Source organism: Pelobates fuscus, chromosome 2, assembly GCF_036172605.1.
Source record: "Pelobates fuscus isolate aPelFus1 chromosome 2, aPelFus1.pri, whole genome shotgun sequence".
NCBI lineage: Eukaryota > Metazoa > Chordata > Amphibia > Anura > Pelobatidae > Pelobates > Pelobates fuscus.
In genome coordinates this window covers 318830686-318852700 of record NC_086318.1, presented here as the reverse complement: position 1 = coordinate 318852700, position 22015 = coordinate 318830686, and the positions used below count along the sequence as shown (strand labels likewise).

General features: G+C 40.1%; 1 protein-coding gene across 3 annotated transcripts in view; it reads right to left on the bottom strand.

The window, feature by feature from the left end:
* Positions 1-22015, bottom strand: part of SCML4 (Scm polycomb group protein like 4) — a 129536-nt gene that overhangs the window by 5693 nt on the left and 101828 nt on the right. For 2 of the 3 annotated variants that reach the window (XM_063443534.1, XM_063443537.1), the window contains 3 exons: positions 19142-19342; positions 13537-13731; positions 2425-2700 (listed from right to left, as the gene is read on the bottom strand). In XM_063443534.1, coding sequence (XP_063299604.1) covers positions 2425-2700; positions 13537-13731; positions 19142-19342 — 672 coding nt within the window. The remainder of the gene's footprint in view (positions 1-2424; positions 2701-13536; positions 13732-19141; positions 19343-22015) is intronic. The other variant, XM_063443536.1, reaches the window with a different exon arrangement.

The following is a 22015-nucleotide window of genomic DNA, read 5'->3' as shown; positions in this document are numbered from 1 at the left end:
AAAATACAAAGCCTACATCATCATTCTGCAATTTATATTCCCAACCTCACAACTGACATCTCACTAAGAATCATCTGTGCTCCTTGGCAGGTGCTTTTAAAATCACCTCTAACTAATTTTCTCTGACATCCTTTTTCTAAGAAATATTTCACTAATGAGAAATTTTGATAAGATCTCCCTCTTTTGAGAGCCACGTTGGTCTACTTGCAGAAAGGCCAGCCAGTTCGATTAACGTAGATTCGGACTATTAAACACAGGATAAATTCCACCAGCATAATGGGCAGGCAATCTGACTGTTTCATGCCAGGAATCAAGTGTCTTGCACTTTTAATAGGAGAGTGGACACCTCTCCTGTTGCAGCTAGGCCTCATGAATATCCAGGGCTGCCATCAGAAATTTCGGGGCCCCTGACACAATTCAAAGTGTGGGCCCACTGGGCCCGCCCCCGAGGGCCCATTCTGAGTCCACCCACAAGGATGGCCTGTGTGGTGTGTAAAATGGATACAGCTTGCACATTTGTATAATTAATGTAGTTTTGTGTGTTTTAGATAAAGTGTGTGAATGCAGAGTGTTTGTGTTGTGGTTTTAGTGTGTGTATGGTGAATGCTGTGTGTGTTTGTGTTGTGGTTTAAGTGTGTGTATGGTGAATGCAGTGTGTGTTTGTGTTGTGGTTTTAGTGTGTGTATGGTGAATGCAGTGTTTGTTTTTGTTGTGGCCTTAGTGTGTGTAAGGTGAATGCAGTGTGTTTGTGTTGTGGTTTTAGTGTGCGTATGGTGAATGCAGAGTGTGTGTTGTGGTTTTAGTGTGTGTATAGTGAATGCAGTGTATGTTTGTATTGTAGTTTTAGTGTGCGTATGGTGAATGCAGTGCGTGTTTGTGTTGTGGTTTTAGTGTGTGTATGGTGAATGCAGTGCATGTTTGTGTTGTGGTTTTAGTGTGTGTATGGTGAATACAGTGTGTGTGTTGTAGTTTTAGTGTGTGTATGGTGAATGCAGTGTGTGTTTGTGTTGTAGTTTTAGTGTGTGTATGGTGAATGCAGTGGGTGTTTGTGTTGTGGTTTTAGTGTGTGTATGGTGAATGCAGTGTGTTGTGGTTTTAGTGTGTGTATGGTGAATGCAGTGTGTGTTTGTGTTGTGGTTTTAGTGTGTGTATGCAGTGTGTGTGTTGTGGTTTTAGTGTGTGCATGCAGTGTGTGTTTGTGTTGTGGTTTTAGTGTGTGTATGCAGTGTGTGTTTGTGGCTTTAGTGTGTGTATGCAGTGTGTGTGTTGTGGTTTTAGTGTGTGTATGCAGTGTGTGTTTGTGTTGTGGTTTTAGTGTATGTAAATGTGGGGGCTGTATGTAAAATAGGGGGCTGCATGGGGGGGTGGGGGGTGTGAGGGGAGCCTTTTTGGTGGTATTTACATTTTATTCCCCCCTCCGTGCTTCTTACCTGGCCAGGGAGGGGGGAGATCGCATCTCTGGTGGTCCGATGGTATAGTGGAGGGAGCCAGCCGCTGTAGAATGCAGACGGGGACCAGCCAGCACATCTTAACTCTCCAGTAGCTCCTGCCTGTAAGTCTCCCGAGCTGTGCCTGTTTGCCACGCGGAGCATTGCCATGGTAATCCGTGACAACGCTCTGCCGGCCGCGGAGCTCGCGAGAGTTACGGGCAGGAGCAGCTGGAGAGTTAAGATGTGCTGGCTGGTCCCCGTCTGCATTCTACAGGTAGCCGGGGCCTGAGGTGAACATATAGATAGCGATAATCGCTATCTATATGTGCACAAATGAAATGTGGGGCCCGGGACTCCCTGAGCAGTCCGGGACCCCCAGGACCGCCGGGCCCATGACAACAGTTATGGTTGTCATGCCCTGATGACGGCCCTGTGAATATCCCTCACCTGAAAGCTGTATCAGTAGCTAGCCTGGTCATCAAAGAGTATCTGGAAACTTTACTGACTGTAGCGTCAAACGTCTGCTAGACGTTAAATAAGCCACAGGCTCAGGAGCTCCAGACGTTTGCTGCCATAGAGTATGGAGGACAGGTTGGGCCCATGTTACAATTATATTTTAATGAATCCCTTTATAATATACTCAAAGCAGTATTGTCAACACCCAACATATCACTTAACTCTACCCTCTGAAACTCATAATGGAGTTTTTACTAAGCTAATCATAATGACATGGACCCACTCCGTCAGTATTCTTTAAATTGAACATTGAAGATGCAGCACAACATTGTTCACACATGATTTTATGTTTAGACTGAGCATAGTTTGGAAATTAGTTCAAATGCTCCCTTAGCAACCTATCTTTGCTAAGCCATATGGCTAATTTTGGATTTTAACTTCTTTAAGTAGTGAATGTAAAGAATTTAAAATGATAAAGCGCCGCAGCACTACTTCATAAGTGCAGTACAGAAATCAAATACAGTATAAATGCTGTTACCACTTCTGTTTCCCTCAAGATAAGATCCATTTCTGGTGGGACTTGATGTCTGCCGTCTCAAGCCTGCAGATGTCTGACCTCCTGATGACATCTGGTTGGATCGATGACCACAGGATGAAGATGATGCCCCTCCACTTCCAAGACGGCCCTCTCCAGAGTTTTGTCTCATGGGATACAGAGAGCCCATGTAGTTAAAGGCAGAATCAGAGGGATCAACATTGTATCGCTTTGTGTTCACAGGATCGACCAGATAATCTTCAGGTATCACAGTTTCTGCTGAGGAAAAGGCAACTGCATGAACACTAAGCCTGTGAATATTTCTGAATTACTTAGAAACATTGTGAAAAATGGAGAACATATTATGGTGTCTTTATAAATTGAATATATGAAATTGTTTTCATATGTGTATAGGCTATGAGACAAGTGCACTAGGTATATACCTAGAGATGCACTATCCCATAAATAGTGGTACAATTACTTAAATTCACTACAAAATCCGCTTTATCCTTTATTAGCCTTTACTGATGGTCAGGACAACATATTGCCCAGAAGTCACTGAGATTCAGGGAGAATTAAACTTTATTTTGCACTCAGAATCATGACACTCCAACAGAACTCAAATTAAGATTTCCAGTCTCTCTCTCAAGTTCATAGATGTGATCAATATGTGCATGTTAGACAAGCAGCAATTTCACTGTGCACCTCAAGTCCTACAAATATATGTATAAAAGATTGATGCTAAAAACCTACAAGGGCTGGTGCAAGGATGTTTGGCCTCCCATATTTGTTTTCTCCTGTTTGTCTCACAACCCTTCTTTTGGATGTATTACCTCCTCAGCCCCATTTGTGTTTATTATCCCCTCTTTTGAATGTCCTACCCCCTTTAATGTATCGTATACCCCTTTGTATGGTCGTACGCTCCCTGTAGTGTATCTTTTCATCTCTTTTGTGTGTCTCACACTATCTTGCATGTCTCTTACAATCTCCCCTTATGTGTATTTTATTCCATTCCCTTTGAGTGTCTTTTACGTCCCCCAGCTCTTATGTGTGTCTCTCACCCTCCCAGCCCCTTTGTGTGTTTCTTACTCCCCCACTGCCCCTTTGTGTGTCTCTTACTTCCCATAGCAACTCGTATCATACTTTCTCCCACCCCCATTGTGGATTTTTTCTATCCTCAGGCCCTTTGTGTGTCTCTTTAAACCACCTTCCCAGCTGCTTTGGCTGTCTATTTTTGACAGCGAGCAACTTCTTGTTAGCCAGGTAGAGGATAAATAAAGATCTTCTACCCCAGCCCGTGAGGCCATGCTACATGAACTGACTGGCAGTAAGGAAGCGCTGTTCATATACATATACCACAACTTGGAAATGTCTATCACTGTTCCATTTATAGTGCATGTTTCCCTTATATCAGTAACATCTTGCAGTTTAAAATATGTTGAATTATTGGTTTTGCTTTACATTTGTTCATGTATAGTTGTATAAACACTTTTTTTTATATCTGTGGAAAAAGTCCTGATAGCAGATGGATATCCTTACTGTGTGACAAAACATTTTATGCAATGCCATATGGCCACATATTATAAACAGGTAGCGCTAGTGGCCATCTGACGTGGTACCATGCAATATGAACTGTAACAACATATGCTAAGGAATGATGTTATGAAGCTGACTGGAATATGTCAGGTCAGTATTTGCCTAATCAAGATGGATGCAGATCTGCTCTGTTGCAAAAATGTCTTCAAGCAAACAAACAAATGTTCAGTTAAGTCATTTGGATATTATGCCAACTGTGTATATCCTTTAGTTATTTATAAAATTAGTACTCAAGAGAAGGGGATTATGGTCGAACTGTTTATGCACCAAATGAAAAATAAAAATCACCCACATATTTTCACAACTGCCATCTTCAAGGACTGACACTCACAGCCTATTAGTGCCTGCCTGTGTAATCCTTTCTTATACTGCAGCACAGAGACGGAGCAGGGGGGCAGAGATGTCAGGCGCTGCAACCCCAACTCTAGGCTTAAACCATTGCAAAAGGAGCACTCCAAGTTTGCTGAAGTGCTTTATGTGTGAAAAGGCTGTGCTCTTTTTAAATTTTATAAAAGTGGCAATTTCATTAGATATTAGCACTTTTATAAATGAACCTTTACACAGCTCCCCAGCTGACAATCAGAAAACCGTTCCTGTTACTTCCTGGTAGTTTAGCTATGTGGAGCTAAACTCAAAAGGCAGCAATTGCTCATAGCACCTCCCTTGGAAAGACTTCTCAATGAACTGTAATATAGCTCATTGTGAAGTCTGTTATAGGACAGACACTGAAAGTCTGTGCAGGGCCGGATTTACCCTCTCTGTTGCCCCAAGGCTAGTTTCCTCACTGAGCCTTAGCCGGTCATATACATGAAGCCTGGTGTGTGATTGAAAGGATAAATGTGACTACTTTGGGGTTTGTGATTGGTTGGTTGGATGAATGTAAGTAGTTTGAGGTAAAGCTGTATGGTGAATATGACTAGGTGAGTGGTTGGGGTATTTGACATGTTATGTTATGAAGTGTGTGGCAAGGTGAGTGGGTATGGCAAGGAGGTAAGATGGGACTGGGTAAATAGGGAAAATGATCAGTTCAGAGTATGTGGCTTGTTGGGTGGCTGAATGGCAATGTGTATGTAAGAGCATATTTGTGTGGAATGTTAGTGAGTCAATGTGAATAATGGGTGTATTTGTGTAGAGTGTTAGTGTGGTGATATAGTGGTGTATTTTTATGGAGTGAGCATATTTGTGTAATGTTGTAGTGTGCATGTATTTGAGTGTTTGTGCACTGCGTCCAATTCCCATCTGCTCCTCTTCATCGCTCCATGCCCCTATATTCATTTATCTCCCCCTCGCATGTGTTCCTCTACACCTTTCCAAAGTTTGCCACTCTTCTCATAATCCTCCCTTTTTCCAATAGTTCTCTCTTCTTGTTCCCCCTTCCCTTAATTGTTCCCCCCTTTTTTTCCTACTCCTCACTTGTCCCCTTTTTCTTTTCCCCATCCCTCACTTCCCCATCAGTCAATTGTACTCCTTTTAACACCTCCTTAAATTACCTGTTCGACTCTACCACCTCTTTTCTCCCCCATACATCACCAGTGCCCTTTAATCTTCCCTTCACTCACTTGTTCTCGTCTTATGTCTTATGTTCTCTTCCCTTCAATCACTTGTTCTTCTTTTACGTGCACTCTTCCCAATCAATCCCTTCTACTGGCAACCCTTGAGCCCCCCGGGGTGCCCAGACAGTTTCTTTTACAGGTGGGTGGCGAGGGAGCGCTGATCTGTAAACTCTTCCTGCTAAGCTCACTTGCGCGACCAGTAGTAATGCCGGGAGCTGGAATATGACGTCACTCCAGCGTGGATTTAAACTAAAATCAAAGTAAGTAATAATTATTTGTAAATGTTGGGGGGAAATGTGTGTGTGTATGTCTGTGCATGTGTGTGTTTGTCTGCCAGTGAATGTGTTGTTATATCTGTCAGTGTGTCTGAATGAGTGTGTCTGTCAGTGAGTTTGTTTGTCTGTCAATGAATGTGCGTGGGTCTGTCAGTGTGTGTGTCTGTCTGTCAATGTGGGTGTATGTATATCAGTGTGTGTATGTCTGTCAGTGTGTGTATGTGTCTCAGTGAATGTGTGTTTATATCTGTCAGTGTGTCTGAGTGAGTGTGTTTGTCAGTGAGTTTGTTAGTCAGTGTATGCGTTCCTGTCAGTGAGTTTGTGTGTGTTTGTCAGTGAATGTGTGTGTACGTCTGTCAATGTGTCTGTCAGTGAATGTGTGTGTATGTCTATCAGTGTGTATCGGTGTGTGCCTGTGAGTGAGTGTGTATGTCTGTCAATGGGTGTTTGTCAGTGAATGAGTGTCTGTCAGTGAGTGTGTGTGTGTCTTTCAGTGCATGTGTGTGTGTCAGTGCGTGTCTGAGTAATTGTGTGTGTCTGTCAGATTGTGTCAAATCAGTGAGTGTGTGGGTATGTGTGTCTGCCAGTGAGTGTATGTCAGTGTATCTGAGAGTATGTGCCGGCCAATGAGTGGGTGTGTCTGTGTGTATGTCAGTCAAAGAGTGTGTTAGTCTTTAACAGGAAGAGGTGTGGCCTTGACAGGAAGGGGTGGTACAAATTTAAATTAGGGGGCGGTCGAGTTCCGTCATGCCTTGGGCAGCACAAACTGCAAAACACTGCTTCTACTCTTATCACCTTCCTGTGTATCTTTGCACACCTTACTTCTTGGCCATCGGTGTGAAAGCTACAGCAGTAACTGCAGGCAGCTAGACGTTCAGGAGGTAGCGAGGGGTTATGACGCTGACATCATCTCCATGCAATTCCGTCAGCTGCCTGTAATGGAGACAGGACCTTCCGCTGCAGGTGCTGGGTGAGAAGGGGAAAGAACAATTCTCCTTCTTGCCCGAGCACTCCTGCTGTACCACCATTAATAATGGGTTTCCGCATGGCCTCTCCTCTACTGTCTGCCTCCCCGAGGCCGAGGCCGTTGCCTCAGCGGCCTCATGGGAAATCCAGCCCTGTGCAAGAGAACAAGAGGAGGACTTGCAGTAGGTGCAGATCTTAGATCTGCAGTTACTGCAAACCAAGAATTTATATAACCCACCACAAACATACACAAAAATGAAAAAACAAATATGCAAAACAAATAATATGCAATTTTCTCTGGGAGTATAGCTACTAATTTTTAAGGGGTATCCAGTTGACCCCTGAAGATAAGATGGCAGCTGGACACTCCTGCCCCCAAAATGAAATGAGCTTAAGCTGTTATTGGAGTTGGAGTGTCCACTTAAAATGTGCATATCAAAAGTCAGACCCGGTTATTAACTACAGTGAGAACTTAAAGTAAATAGAAATGTAAGGCCAGTGACAGTCTTGTGGTGCTTTTATTAGGTACACCAACTCACAAAAAGGAAAACAATGCCACATAGAAAACACTCTATGTAACTAACTATGTAACCAGTTAGAGAAGAATGGCTTCAAGCTGAACGAAAGTCACAAATAATTATTTAAAGTGAATTTATTATGATAGATATAAGTTTGCAGTTTTCTAACCATCTGGTTTGACTCAGTGTTTCTTCCCTTAAAACTATTAAAAACTCATATATTTTTTTTTATTTATTTCCATTACTCCTGTCTCCAGGTGATAGCATCAATCATGTCTCCCGCATACCCATGTTTGGGAAGTACAAATTTGCTTCCCATAACATGTTAAAAGTCCCCAACAATTCATGTTGGCTTTGTGTAAATAAAATGTATCTGTTCTCTTTCTCCATTCTCAGACTGCATGTCCAAAGATTCTGCAATAAATCATTCTGGCTGTTTCTCTCCTTTTTCAATGCTGGCTGCTGGTGCTGCTCTGATACAGAGACTGTCCCTCCTCCCTCTTTCCCTTTGCAGACATAAGCTAAATTCAAGCAGGAGCCACTCCCAGCAGAGAGGTTCACTGGTAACAGATATGCAGAGCACAGTTTTCTTATCTATGAGCTGACTGGCACAGACTGAGCTGACTGAGAGGAGGGGAAAGGGTTATTTTTTAACCTCTAATTTTAGAGAAACCTAGACACTTGCTATCAATTCTGTATTGATGAAATTTGCTTCTGAATCATTCAAAGTTTAGCTGTATTGTCATGACAGATACCTATTACTAAAGAATAAATTTGTAGGTGGTCAAAGTCAGCAATATTTTTAGTTATGCTATTGTGATTCAAAATGGCCTGCAATTCACTTTCTATTAATATATTGTAATTTCTACATTTACAAGTATTTTGGTAACATATTGTTTGGTAATATACTTTCCTTAAAGTGTATTTATGTCATTTTGTAATGACAGGTGACATGCAAATGCTGATGTAATTCTTTGATTTTTTTTATTTTAACCCTTTTTGACAGCTTTTGTGATCTACTGATGTAAAGTAATTTTAGGACATTTTTATTGAATATTACCAGTATAGTTAATAGTTATAACAGGAAGTAAGAGTGCCACATTTAGCAGGAAGTGGTAATACCTTGCTAAAGTGCCAAGATTCCATTATTGCTTCATAAGGAAGAATCATTCTCAATAATGAACACTTAAAAGATTAAAAAATATCGCGAAACAGTTGCGCAATGATAACATAAAAAAAAAATCTGACGTAAGATTGACATACAGGGCTCTGCTATTCACATCTCACAGAAACAAGTTAATAAATATTTGGAAATTCAATACAAGTTTCAAATCAGGCAGGGTTATTTGCTAAACCACTGAACTGTTATTCTTATAATTATTATTATTCTTTATAAAGTGACAACAAATTCCGCAGCACAGACGATGAACGTGTACGGCAGCCTTGGACCTGCAACCCCCCCCCCACACTCCCTAGTCTACTCACCACATCGTTCACCGATACACACCTCTCATACCATTCCGCACCCGGACGACCCATTCTCCAATGGACCCATACCGCTCACTTATATACATTCCTAATACACGCCGCACTATATTACCCTGATCTAACAACCCCCGATTAGGAAACCACACTATATTGGCCCGCCCGTTCGGCCGATAGGAACTATAATTCCAAGATACTGATACCAGAACAGACCACCATTTATACCATGACCTGTGTCCTAACGGACTGCACGGCCGGAGCTTTTTTGCCCCTCCCGTAGATTGTTTCTTGCCACTCTGACACCGTAGTATGGCCCAACCGTACGACCCTGTGCAGTGACCGCACACCCATACACATTGCTCCACAACACCATCCCTGCAGATGCAACTCGTACACCAACGCTACCGGCACACATGCCACCCCCGGCACCATCCGGACTCCACTACACTCAAGCTGTCCCGTCTCCTACGAGCCTGGCCAGACTGTACGAGTCTACCGTACTTTCTGTATACTCGGGTAATACACTTGTACTGAATTTATGCATCACACTATTACTATGGGTCAGCGACATCTGACTTTCTCCTACTTATGACCTGTTGGTTGGTACCAGACATACACACTAACACCATCTACAACCAGATCCGTACGGGTCATACCAGATCATGACACAACACGACACACTCCCACATTCCTTCACGATGACCGACGATAGTTATCGCTTATAACCACGCAAACCTAGGGACGCTTCACACACTCATAGGTCTACATTGACATGGTCCACAACGGACTGGTCTAGTCACCTACGGTCTCCACGTGACAATGTTACCATGTCGGTTAGGGAATGTAACCATACCTGCATTGTGATCTGATATCACCTGATACTGCACATGACACTGACTCTTTATATGTATACATATTTTTCATGGCTATTTCATGCTATTACATTGTACTTATACCTTCTGTTATTCTGGCGGGCCTGCGTGCCCAAAAATTTGTCTTGTTCTCACTTTAATAAAAACTGATTATCCAAAAAAAAAAAAACAAGAACAAAAACAAAATTCCGCAGCACTGTACAATGGGTAGACTGACAGACACTTATTTGTAACCAGACGAGTTTGACGCACAGGAACAGAGGGGTTGAGGGCCCTGCTCAATGAGCTTACATGCTAGAGGGCGTGGGGTACTGTGAACTTAAAAGATATGGGTAGGTTTAAAGGTAGTAGTTTGCTAGAATAGTATCCACTTAAGGCTTAGTGTTTTTTTTAAAACAGTTGCAGGGAAAGAATCAGGGTGTGGGGAGCGAAAGCTGTTAACAGTTTAATTGATAAGCTTTTGTGAAGAAGTAAGTTTTCAATGATTTTTTGAAGGAATGGAGACTGGGTAAGAGTCTAACGAAGAAGGGAAGAGAGTTCCACAGGAATGGTGCAGCCCTAGAGAAGTCTTGAAAGTGAACATCAGAGGTGGTAGTAAGGACAGATGATAGATGTTGGTCTTCACAGAGTGTAGGGGCTTAGATGGGACTTGTGTATTAGGGAGAATACTTAGATACTTGTGTATTAGGGAGGATTAGGTAGATTGGAGCATCACTATGTCGAGATTTGTAAGCAAGAACCAGTATCTTAAATTGGGCACTATATCTTACGGGAAGCCAATGCAGGGACTGTGGAAGGTGCGGGCAGACAGGAAGATGGGCCTCGCTCATTATGGACTGTAACGGGGCAGGTTGGGAACATGTAAGACCACTGAGAAGTGGATTGCAGTAGTCAAGGCGAGAGAGGATAGCAGCATGAACCAGCACCTTGGCTGTGTCTGGCATTAAATATGGGGGGATTTGCACGTTGCATGTTAGCAGCGAGCTTGCGAAGTAGAGCTGATGGTAACACCGTTAACGTGGAAGTAGACAGACACGGGAGCAAACCTTGAGGGAGTGAAGGCCAGAAGTTCTGTTTTGGAGGTTAAGTTTAAGGAAGTGAGTAGCCATCCAGGTGGAAATAATTAAATATGAATTGCAAGACTGAAGCTAAAATTACCAAGAAGTGGCTAAAGCTGAGTTGAGTTGAATTTTTCCAAATCAGTTATTAAACACTCAATTTTGCCAATCAGATTTAAGTTGCTAAACGTTGGTGTTTAGTGAATAATCGTGGCAATGTTCAATGGAGTTAAAGGGGAACATCATAACATCATAAACTTTGCAGCTTATTCTAGTGGTTATGATGTAAAGGGTTTTGAGCCTTTTGACAATAACAGGATTCTCCTGCAGCCTACAGCCCAGCTCCTCTGCTCCAGGTTTGATAATGTGAACATCCACATTACATTGTTTAACTTTGGTTGGCAGTGATAAGTTGTGAGTGCTGGAAGAAGATTAAAAATGTGCGTTGAGCTGTGGTGTAAGAGATATTTGGCTCAGAGTGACCCTTTAAAGAGACCCTATCAGCCTGTCATCCACAAAACTCAATTCAGATACCGATATTGCCCATAATATATAACAGGACCGCCAGGCTTAATACAAGCCCGGCGGTCCTGGGGGGGGCGGCAGCAAGCGTTTACTCACCTCACAGCAGTTCCTCCAGCTCCCCAGTGTAAGTCTCGTGAGACCCGCGGTCGTCAGAGCATTGCCACGGGTTACCATGCCAACACTCTACGCGGCACGCAGGCCACGAGACTTACACTGGGGAGCTGGAGGAGCTGCTGGAAGGTGAGTAAACGCTTGCCGCCCCTCCCCCCCCCCCCCCCCCCCCCCAGCTCAGCCAATGCCACTGGACCCCCAGGGACTGCTATATCCCCCTCCCTGGCCAGGCAACAAGCAGGGAGGGGGGACAACAAAATTAAATAATAATAATTAAATATAAAAAAAAAAATGTATAAAAAAATGCCCCTTCACACATACACTCCATTATATACACATACACTACACAAACACACTGTGTATATAATGCAGTGTGTTTGTATAGTGTGTTTATATAATGCACACCACTACATAAACACACTGCATTATATAAACACACTACACAAACACACTGCATTATATACACAGTGTGTTTGTGTAGTGTGTTTATATAATGCAGTGTGTGTGTTTGTATAGTGTGTGTACATAATGCAGTGTGTTTATATAATGCACACTACACAAACACACTGCATTATATACACACACTATACAAACACACACACACTGCAGTATATAAACACATGACATTCACTATACACACACTACACAAATACACACACACTCTGCATTCATTATATACACACACTACACACACACACACACATACTTTGCATTTAGTATATACAGCATTCACTTTACACACACACACTGCATTCACTTTACGCACACTACCCACACACTACACAAACACTCTGCTTTCATTATATACACACTACACTAATACACACTGCATCCACTACACACACTAGACAAATACACACTGCATCCACTACACAAACACACACTGCATCCACTACACAAACACACACAGCTCCCCTGTCTAAACACACTGCATCCACTACACGTGGCATGTATATTTTGTGCATTTACCTTTAGAAATAGTTTTTATTTTCCAAAATGATAAATATACAGAATATTGGCAAATTATATCGGCTATCGGCCTGAAAGTTCACAGAATATAGGTATCGGCTCTAAAAAATCAATATCGGTCGATCCCTACTGTGTAATTATTGAAGCTGAGGAAGTAAATATCAAAGACCATATCCCCCCAGTAACTGGACGACACACAGTTCTGGGAGTCAACTGATTTTTAGTCAGCTACAGGTGGCTTTTATGCAACTCCCCATGCAAGGGGATTCTTAAATCATATTCCAGGGGCATTCCCCCACTGGACTTGAGAGGGGACTAGGGACAAGTAAACATTTCACAGACTCCTCCTCTGTGCCTGAGAGATAATTGAGTAAGAATAACTCTTTAATTCCATTATCTCTCAGGTACAGAAAATATACAATATTTGCAAACACCATAAACTACATTTTAATATTTCAGAACCCCACGAAAGGCACAACACCGAGTAGCTGGGATCTGAGAGCACACTTTGTCAAAATATCACTCAGATCCATTCGGTGGTTTGAGAATGCCATTCGAGTAAAGTTTTGACCGGTCGGCCATGAGGTGAAGCCCCAAAACAAGCACAAGAGAGAGCTAAGCACAAGAGAGAGCTAAGAAGCATGGGGGCTGGTGAAGCCTACAGAGGTTTATAAATAATATGAATATATAATTGAGTGGGATAAGGCTATAGGAAGCATCTGGGTTCAGGAGTATGGCAACTTTCAATATTGTGGAATACACCCCAACATTCCCAGATCTGGGGTGGACATCCCAATTTCAGGGTCCTGACCCACCATCACAGGTTAGTTCCCAGGTGTCAGGCGATAACAGGGAACTGTCCCCAGCAAGTGCAATGCAAAGAACATAATTAGAGACACCATGCATAGACTGCTTCATCAGTGCTGTCACTGTGCGCATGGTGTGCATGGAATCGCCCGTGTAAGTGACCAGAATATGCACGTTTGCAAGTTAAATCAGCTTAGTAACCCCAGGTCTGCTGTGATAATCGCTGCAATAAAACATTGTCAAGTTCTATAACCTTTACAGATATGGTCAAATGATCTAAATGTTTTTGTTTTTTTATATAATGAATTCATGTTTAAGTATTTTTTTAAATCATGTTAAGGCTGATTCCATTAAGGTATTTAGGAGAAAAAAAGGTTTACCTGACTCCATCCTTCCAGTATCATATTCCTTGGGGTTATCTGAGGTGGTGCTATATTGTATGAAGGGCTGATTACTGAACAGATTGTCACAAATAAGGCTGCGGCAGAGTTTCTTCAAGAAGCGCAAAACATATCCTATGCTGTTCACCACAGGCAGGCTGAGGAGATGCTGCTTTCCCTCAAATGAAGCGGAAACTGAAATAAAGAAAACATCTATGTTTTTATTGTGAACAACAACAGGAATGAGAAATGAATGCAATAAGCAGTAAGGAGTTATTGCTAATAACTTCAACACATTCTAGAATTTCCTAAATATAATCAACAATTCACTTCCCAGTCTCATTCTTCCTTTTTTCCATTTATGCTCTCCTTTCTTTCCTGTGTTCTCCATCCATATCTGCGTCTGCTGCATTAAAATAAATCTCTTCTCTTTCCATCCTCTCAATCCTTTTGTACTCTCGTATATGGACCTCCCTCCATACCTCTGAATCTCCTCTCCCTCAATATTATTTTATTTTGGCTTCCATGCCAGTGTACAATATTTATGCACACAGGACGGGGCAGACAGACATTGGGCACCACCCTAAAGGCTTCTAAGTGTCAGGGGTTGTATCCAGGTCATATATATATATTTATATAATTTATTTATTTATTCGACTGTTTATGTTATATTATGTTGAATATTAGGTCATTTATATATGTATATATATATTTCCTCTGTCTATGTAAGTAAAAATTGAATAAAAAGATATTCTTTTTTTTTTGTTTTTTTTTAAGCGTTTAGGCACATACAGTACTGGCAGGCAGACATTGGGCACCACTTTAAAGGCTTCTAAGTGCCCAGGGTTGTATCCATGCCTAAAATAACATGACCTAGCTAATTAGCTATGTGACTTTGAAATGTCTTCATGTGACCTCTTGCCAGGTAGAAAGCGTATAGGTGAAGGGTGATGACTTAAGGTCATATATATATATATATATATATATATATATATATATATGTATTTAATTATTTTTTTAGATTATTTATTTATTTGACCGTTTATGTTATATTATGTTGAATATTAGGTCATTTATATATGTGTGTATATATAGATATTTCTCTTCTCTATCTATGTAAGTAAAAAATTTTATAAAACGATATTACAAATATTTTTCATACGATAGGTACAGCAAGTACAATTCAACTTTCGGGCTTGCGCAGAAGCCAATGTTTGAGAGAACATTCTTGAAAAAACAATAGGTAACATGAGCTTACATGACAAGCCTCTTTTTAATCCCTTTGTGCCTTGCCTCCTATCGAGGATTTTATGTTTAATTCAGGCAATTTAGTTTAATAAGGAGCCCTAGCTCTACACAGGTGAGTTTCGTCTTTAGGCATCCTCGTTTCTCCGACTGTATAATCATGCCTGGGTGAGTAAAAAAGAAAAATTGAAAAAAGAAAAAAACAATACCCCTGTAAACAAAGGGGTGAAAACAGACAAAAGCAGAGAGGGTTGAGGAGGTGTGAAATGAGAAGAAGCAAGAGAATAGAAAAGGAGAAAAGTCGAAAGAGTGGAGAAGGAAAAGAGGGAGAGAAGAGAAGTAAGATGAGAGAGGGGTGGGTGCGGGGGGCGAGCAGGCCTTTAGAGTCTAGTTCGCCATGGGGGTTCTCTGTTGCTAGTCCCCAACTTTACTACTTACCGATCCCTTTCAGTCACCAATGGAGCCCACTAAACTATTGTCCCATGGTTCCCAAATCCTTTGGAAAGTTACGGTCAGATATTACATTTTTTAAAAATGAAAGCCTATAGGTATGTACAGGACTGGGTGGCAGACATTGGGCACCACTCTAAAGGCTTCTAAGTGCCCAGGGTTGTATCCATGTCATGGGCTCACCATCAAAGCCTAAAATAACATGACCTAGTTTTGTGACTTTGAAATGTCTTCATGTGAACTCTTGCCAGGTAGAAAGCATATAGACACTCTATATTTTTTTTTTTTAATAGAAGAAAACATATATAATTTAACCACCTGCTGCAAATTATTTCTTTGCCATTCAGATCCAACATTGTCAACATTTTGGTTTGCATGGTTATGGTATTATTCGGGATGTCAATCAATATAAGTGCTAAATGACAACATGTATAAATTTAGATGGTTCACACTACATACCAGATAAGATAGTGTGAAAGATAATATTTCACACTACATGCAAGATAAAATCAAAGAAATGCAAAGATATCGAAAAAGGAGTTTCATACCGAAGATCTAAATTTCATTACCTGTATGATTACAAAAAAAATTGACATAATACGCTGGAGCCAAATCTGTTCCTGTTTTACAGATGAACTGTCCTATTTTTCCAAGAAACAGGACTATTTGTTCTTGTAATTTCAATTATTCTTCTCCGTTTCAGACGATTTATCTGCTAGAATACATTTTTTGTTGCCTGTGACAATCATTGATGGTGTCATAAATTGTAGAGAATAACGATACATCAGTGAGGGCCATGCAATTCACTGAGGTATTCTATGCTTTGTCACCAAGCATTGTGTTCACTAGATCTTTTATTGCGCTAATTAATTCCCTTTGTGATAGAGACAGCTTACTAATTAATTCAGCAGCTACAAAATCACGAATGACTGAACAATTTTACTGATTTTTTTACTAGCGTAAGTTTGCTTTCAACAAAAATGCTCTATATTGAAGCTAAATTAAAGAGACACTCTAAGCACCAAAACCACTACATTTCAATGTAGTGGTTTTGGTGTATAGATGCTGTCCCTTTGTCTGAAAATCAGAAAAACTGCAATGTTTAAATTAGTTTGATAACATTCCTCTAGAGACTGTCAGGGAGAAAGCCACTAAAGGCACTTCCTCCTTATAACTTTTGATTTTGGAAGTTGTTAGGGTGTCAGGAGGCCCCCGATGCACTCTTACTTTAAGGGGTTAAACCGACCTCGAATGGTTTAGCGCCAATCTGCAGGTCCCCCAGAAGGCATCCGACTTTTGAGGGACCTGACTTTAGGGGCACCTGCATATCGGTGGTGCTGGAGGCAAATATTTGGGTTAAATTGTTCGAGAACAGTATAACCCCTTAAGGTAAGAGTGCACCGGACATCTCATGGCACCCTAACAACTTCATGTATATAAAGTTGTGACGGAAGTGTCCCTTTAATGTTCGGTCATTTATTTGCATTTGTATCCATTATGTAAAGTTTCCTGTTTCATGTTCACTGTCATTCTGGGATCTCTACGTTCCTTCTAGTCTAATGCCTTTGCTCTTAGTGTCTGTACATCTCAGCTGCCTTTCTCTCTGTATTAACCTACATATTATCTTAATATTCACATAGGCATTTCATCCCACTCTGCTCGTTTTTTCCCCCATTTCATTCTATTTTTCTTTATTCTTCTTCTTTGTACTTTGTTTTATTTCTGATAATTATGTTGTTACTCCTATACACTGTCTGTACATGGTTCATTTCTTTTCATTATTTCAGTGGAGACTGGTCCATTGGGGTTAGTATGGCGGCACACTCCACTGTTTGTTGCAAAAAAAAAAAACCTATAATAATAATAATAATAGCATTGGCAATGACTACTGATAAGTGTATGTTAGAAAAAACATGTATCTGTCATTATTATATCTGCAGTCTCTATTCTCCCCTTTACTGAAGACTGAAAGTGCAGCTGGTTTTAAACAGGCCATGGCATCTCATGGGGTTAAGTGGATAGAATTTCCTCTCTTCGCCTGTAATCTTTTCTCTCTCGCCCTCTCTCTCCCCCTACCCTTTCCATACGCACCCACCTCTAATCGTCATTTTATCACCAATCTATTCCTCCTGCTGAATTCCTTCCTGAAGTTTCCACTAGCTGCAACTGATATTTATATCCTTTCTCATATTTTCCCTCTGCACTCATCGCCCACTTTGTTTCTAACTTAGTCCTCCTTTTCATCTTCTGTCAATTATTTGTAAATTAATAATGTAAATATATAGTATAATATATATAGTGTATATATATATATGTAGTATACATTTTAACATATAAACTATATCAGTTTATATAAAATGTCTTTAGAATTAGGATTAAAGTGGAGGCCAATTCCTTTTTATGGTATAGGATCCCCAATCAGTTTTACATTTAAATATTTAAATGAACACTGTAACGTTAGGAATACATCTATTCCTAATGCTATCAGGTCCTAGTAATGATTTAAAGTATTGGGCCCATCACCTTCCATATATATATGAAACCAAGAGGGCTGCACTTACCTGCACATGCATACATTATAGGGTGCTGCTGGGGCCAATTCATACAAAATCCAGCGCACTCGCTCATTCTCTAATAAACAGCAATGTCAAAGCTCACAGAATGTAACAGAATGTAACAGTTTTGTGTAAACCTAACCTAGACAAAAATGGGAGTTTAGTTACAGTATATGATCATACATTGCATAAGCCAAGCTTCTTAGTTGAAGCTTCTTTGGCAGCGATTACAGCCTCAAGTCTTTTTGGGTATGAAGCACAAAGCTTTGCACACCTGGATTTGTACAGTTTCTGGCATTCATCTCTGCAGATCCTCTCAAGCTGTCTGGTTGGATGGGGACTGCCAGTGGACAGCCATTTTGAGTTTTTTCAAGAATGTTTAATTGGTTTCAAGACTCTGGCTGGGCCATTTAAAGACATTCACACAGTTGTCCTCAAGTAACTCTTGCATTACTTTGGCTGTGTGCTTAGGATCATTGAAAGGTGAACCTTTCGTCCCAGTCTGAACAATCTAGACTAGGTTTTCATCAGGGAAATCTCTGTATTTTGCTGCGTTCAGCTTTCCATTAAACTAGACTTGTGCCTGCCGCTAAAAAACATCCCAAAACATAATACTACCACCACTATATTTTAAAGTTGTGTATTACGCAGGTGATGAGCAGTGCCTGGTTTCCCCCTCGCATTGAATTGAGGCCACATAGTTCAATCTTCATTTTATCTGACCAGAGTTTCTTACAGTCTGAGAGTTCTCTAGGTGCTGTTTTGCAGTCTTGGTCATATTGTCTTTTCGTGCGACAAGATGGCCGTTTTCTCCAGCACGTGTTGTTCAGTTATACGAACGGCGACCACACAGAGAGAGCACTTAATTCTGTGGTATTCTTTGAACTTAATGAGCCAGGGGGGTGGTCGGTGTTTGGTAGATTTATTTACCAAACGCAGAAAAGCAACTTTTGGGAAACAAGAAATGTTGTTTTGTAACACAAAGTTATCAAAAATATTATTTTTGCTTTGTGATTATGTGGTAATGAACGTTGATTGAAGTGGAAAAAATAAACAATTGTAGCATAAGGCTGCAATAGCAAAACAAATGTGAAAAAATGAAGGCGTCGGAATACTTTCTGAATGGAATTTATATATTTATAGTGCATTCAGAAAGTATTCCGACCCCTACATTTTTTCACAATTTTTATATATATATATTTGAACGTGTCAGCATAAGTTAATGATTAGTTATGACTAACTCTCCATTCTTCAGCTGTTCTGGACTATGTTTCCCATGATGCTCTGTACAGTGTTAGTAATACACTATATATAATGCAGTATGTAATGAAATAAAATAATCTGTGTTGGGTTACCTGACACCATTTCCCCTCCATAACCTTGCTTTACAAGGGAGAAGACACTTTTCTGCTGGTGTGCACAGTCGATACAGGCTTGAACAGCTTGTTGGAGCACCACTGATGGCCTTTCAGGTCCAAAGTGATCAGGGAGTTGCTGGACTTTTTTTCTGTCAAGGTAAGGACCTGTGTTACCTTGCTTGTTTACATAAATGCAAACTGTGGAGACAAAAATAAAATTAAGTTACAACTAAAAAACTAAGAAACAACAGAGTGCCAGGATATAATAGGATTGGTTAAGGATGGAGGCAATTGTCCAAGTTCCAAAACAAAACAAAACCTAGAATGTCTGTTCAACCATAATTTACCTCTTTCATATTAAGTGCTCCCACACTTATTATACATCATTTTGTTCAGGAGAAATGGGACTTTAATTTCATATCAAATATTTTAATATGGAACACAATTTATTATGAATAAAATCTAAAATATATGCATGACATTCTAACAGTGAATGTCATTATATTGTTAGCTTTAAATGCATAAAACACACACATATTTGTGGGCTGCGATGTCCCACAAGTACAACAATGTCCCCTGACCCCTCCCCCCCTTCCCCTCCCCCCACATGTAGAGGTTTCATGGTGTTTTGGAAAATTACAGGATCAAATAATAATGTGCTAGATTGTTTATGTTGTCTTTGAGATCATATGGCAGTCCAGGAAGGAAAATTACCCCATCATGGCATACCATTTGCAAAAGTAGACAACCCAAGGTATTACAAATGGGTTATGTCCAGTCATTTTTAGTAGGCACTTAGTCACAAGCACTGGCCAAAGTTAGCGGTAATATTGGTTTGTGTGTGAAAAATGCAAAAAACGAATTTGAACGCCAATTTTGGCCAGTGTTTGTGACTAAGTGGCTACTAAAAAAATTGGACATACCCCATTTGTAGACAACCCAGGGTATTCAAAATGGGGTGTGTCCACGGTGAGTATTTGGGCTAGAGGGAGGAACCGATCGTTAGGGCATACTATGCTGTCCAACCGGTGTACGATCCCTCCTTTTACAGGACAGCATAGCACACCCTAACGTTGGGAAGTGGTTAAAGGACCCATGGTGATTCACCCATGCAAGTGATTCTGTGCTGCTGCATCGTGCCATAGCCTAGTCCTTAGAGCTTACCACTGAAAAGCATGTGTGCTCACACCTTAAAAATATATGTATCAGATGAATTTTAGCAATAGAATTCCCTATATCTTCCTTTAACCCCTTAACGACCGAGGACAGTTCAGGACCGTCATCGGCATTTTTGCGTTGCCGACCGATGACAGTCCTGAACCGTCCTAACGGTCAGATGTACTTACCTGATCGCCGTCGTTCCCCCGGCGGCGATCGGCGGTGCTCCCGTTGTGGGGATACTGCCTGCAGCCCAGACAGTCTCCCCATGGCGGATTAGGACCCCTGTGGCCATGTGATCGCTCAACAGGGCGACCACATGGTCACAATAGGTGTCCATGTGTCTGCCTGCAGGGGGACTGTCTGTGCTGACAGGCAGTCTCCCTGCTAGTGTAAAATAAAATAAAAATTAAATTTAAAGTTAATAAAAAAATAATAATAATTATATATGTGTATATATATGATATATAGACATATATTATACCTATATAATATACGTCTATATATCATATATATAATGTCATGCTAAGTGTATTTTTATATTAATATGTACATATATTAATATAAAAATACACTTATAATTAAATTACACACGTATATATATAATATATATAACTATATATATTGTATATATATATATTATTATAAAATACAAATAATTAGTAAATTAAATTAAATTAAAAAAATTAAAAATAAAAATTTTAACAAAAATTACATATCTATATGCAATTTTATTCTAACTGTATTTTGATAATAAAATATAGATATTTATATCAAAATACACTTAGAATGAAATTGTATATATATCTATGTATATATAAAGAAATAAATATAATACGAAATATACATATGTCCATATACAAAATTGCATAAATAATTATATAAATATACACGTAGACTTCAAATATATAAATATGCATATATATTTAAATTCTACGTGCATATTTATGTAATATTTTTACATAATTAAGTAATTTTATTAATTGCAATTTGAGGGACCTGCCTGCCAACCCAGGCCGAAATTCCAGAGAATTTAATTTGCTAGCACTGTATTTTACCCTGTAACTTTCTATGACACCTTAAAACCTGTACATGGGGGGTACCGTTTTACTCCGGAGACTTTACTGAACACAAATATTAGTGATTCAAAACAGCAAAACCTATCACAGCGATGATATTGTCAGTGAAAGTGACTTTGTTTCGCATTTTTCACACACAAACAGCACTTTTACTGATGATATAATTGTTGTGATATGATTTCCTGTTTTGAAACACTAATATTTGTGTTCAAGAAAGTCTCCCGAGTATAACAGTACCCCCCATGTACAGATTTTATAGCGTTTTTGAAAGTTACAGGGTCAAATATATGGGTCAAATATTTTTACATTGAAAATGGCCAGGTTGGTTATGTTGCCTTTGAGAGCGTATGGTAGCCCAGGAATGAGAATTACCCCCATGATGGCATGCCATTTGCAAAAGAAGACAACAAAAGGTATTGCAAATGGGGTATGTCCAGTCTTTTTTAGTAGCCACTTAGTCACAAACACTGGCCAAAATTAGCGTTCAATTTAGTTTTTTTGTTTTTGCACACAGAAAACAAATATGAACGCTAACTTTGGCCAGTGTTTGCGACTAGGTGGCTACTAAAAAAGACTGGACATACCCTATATTGAATACCCTGGTTTGTCTACTTTAAAAAAAAAATGTACATGT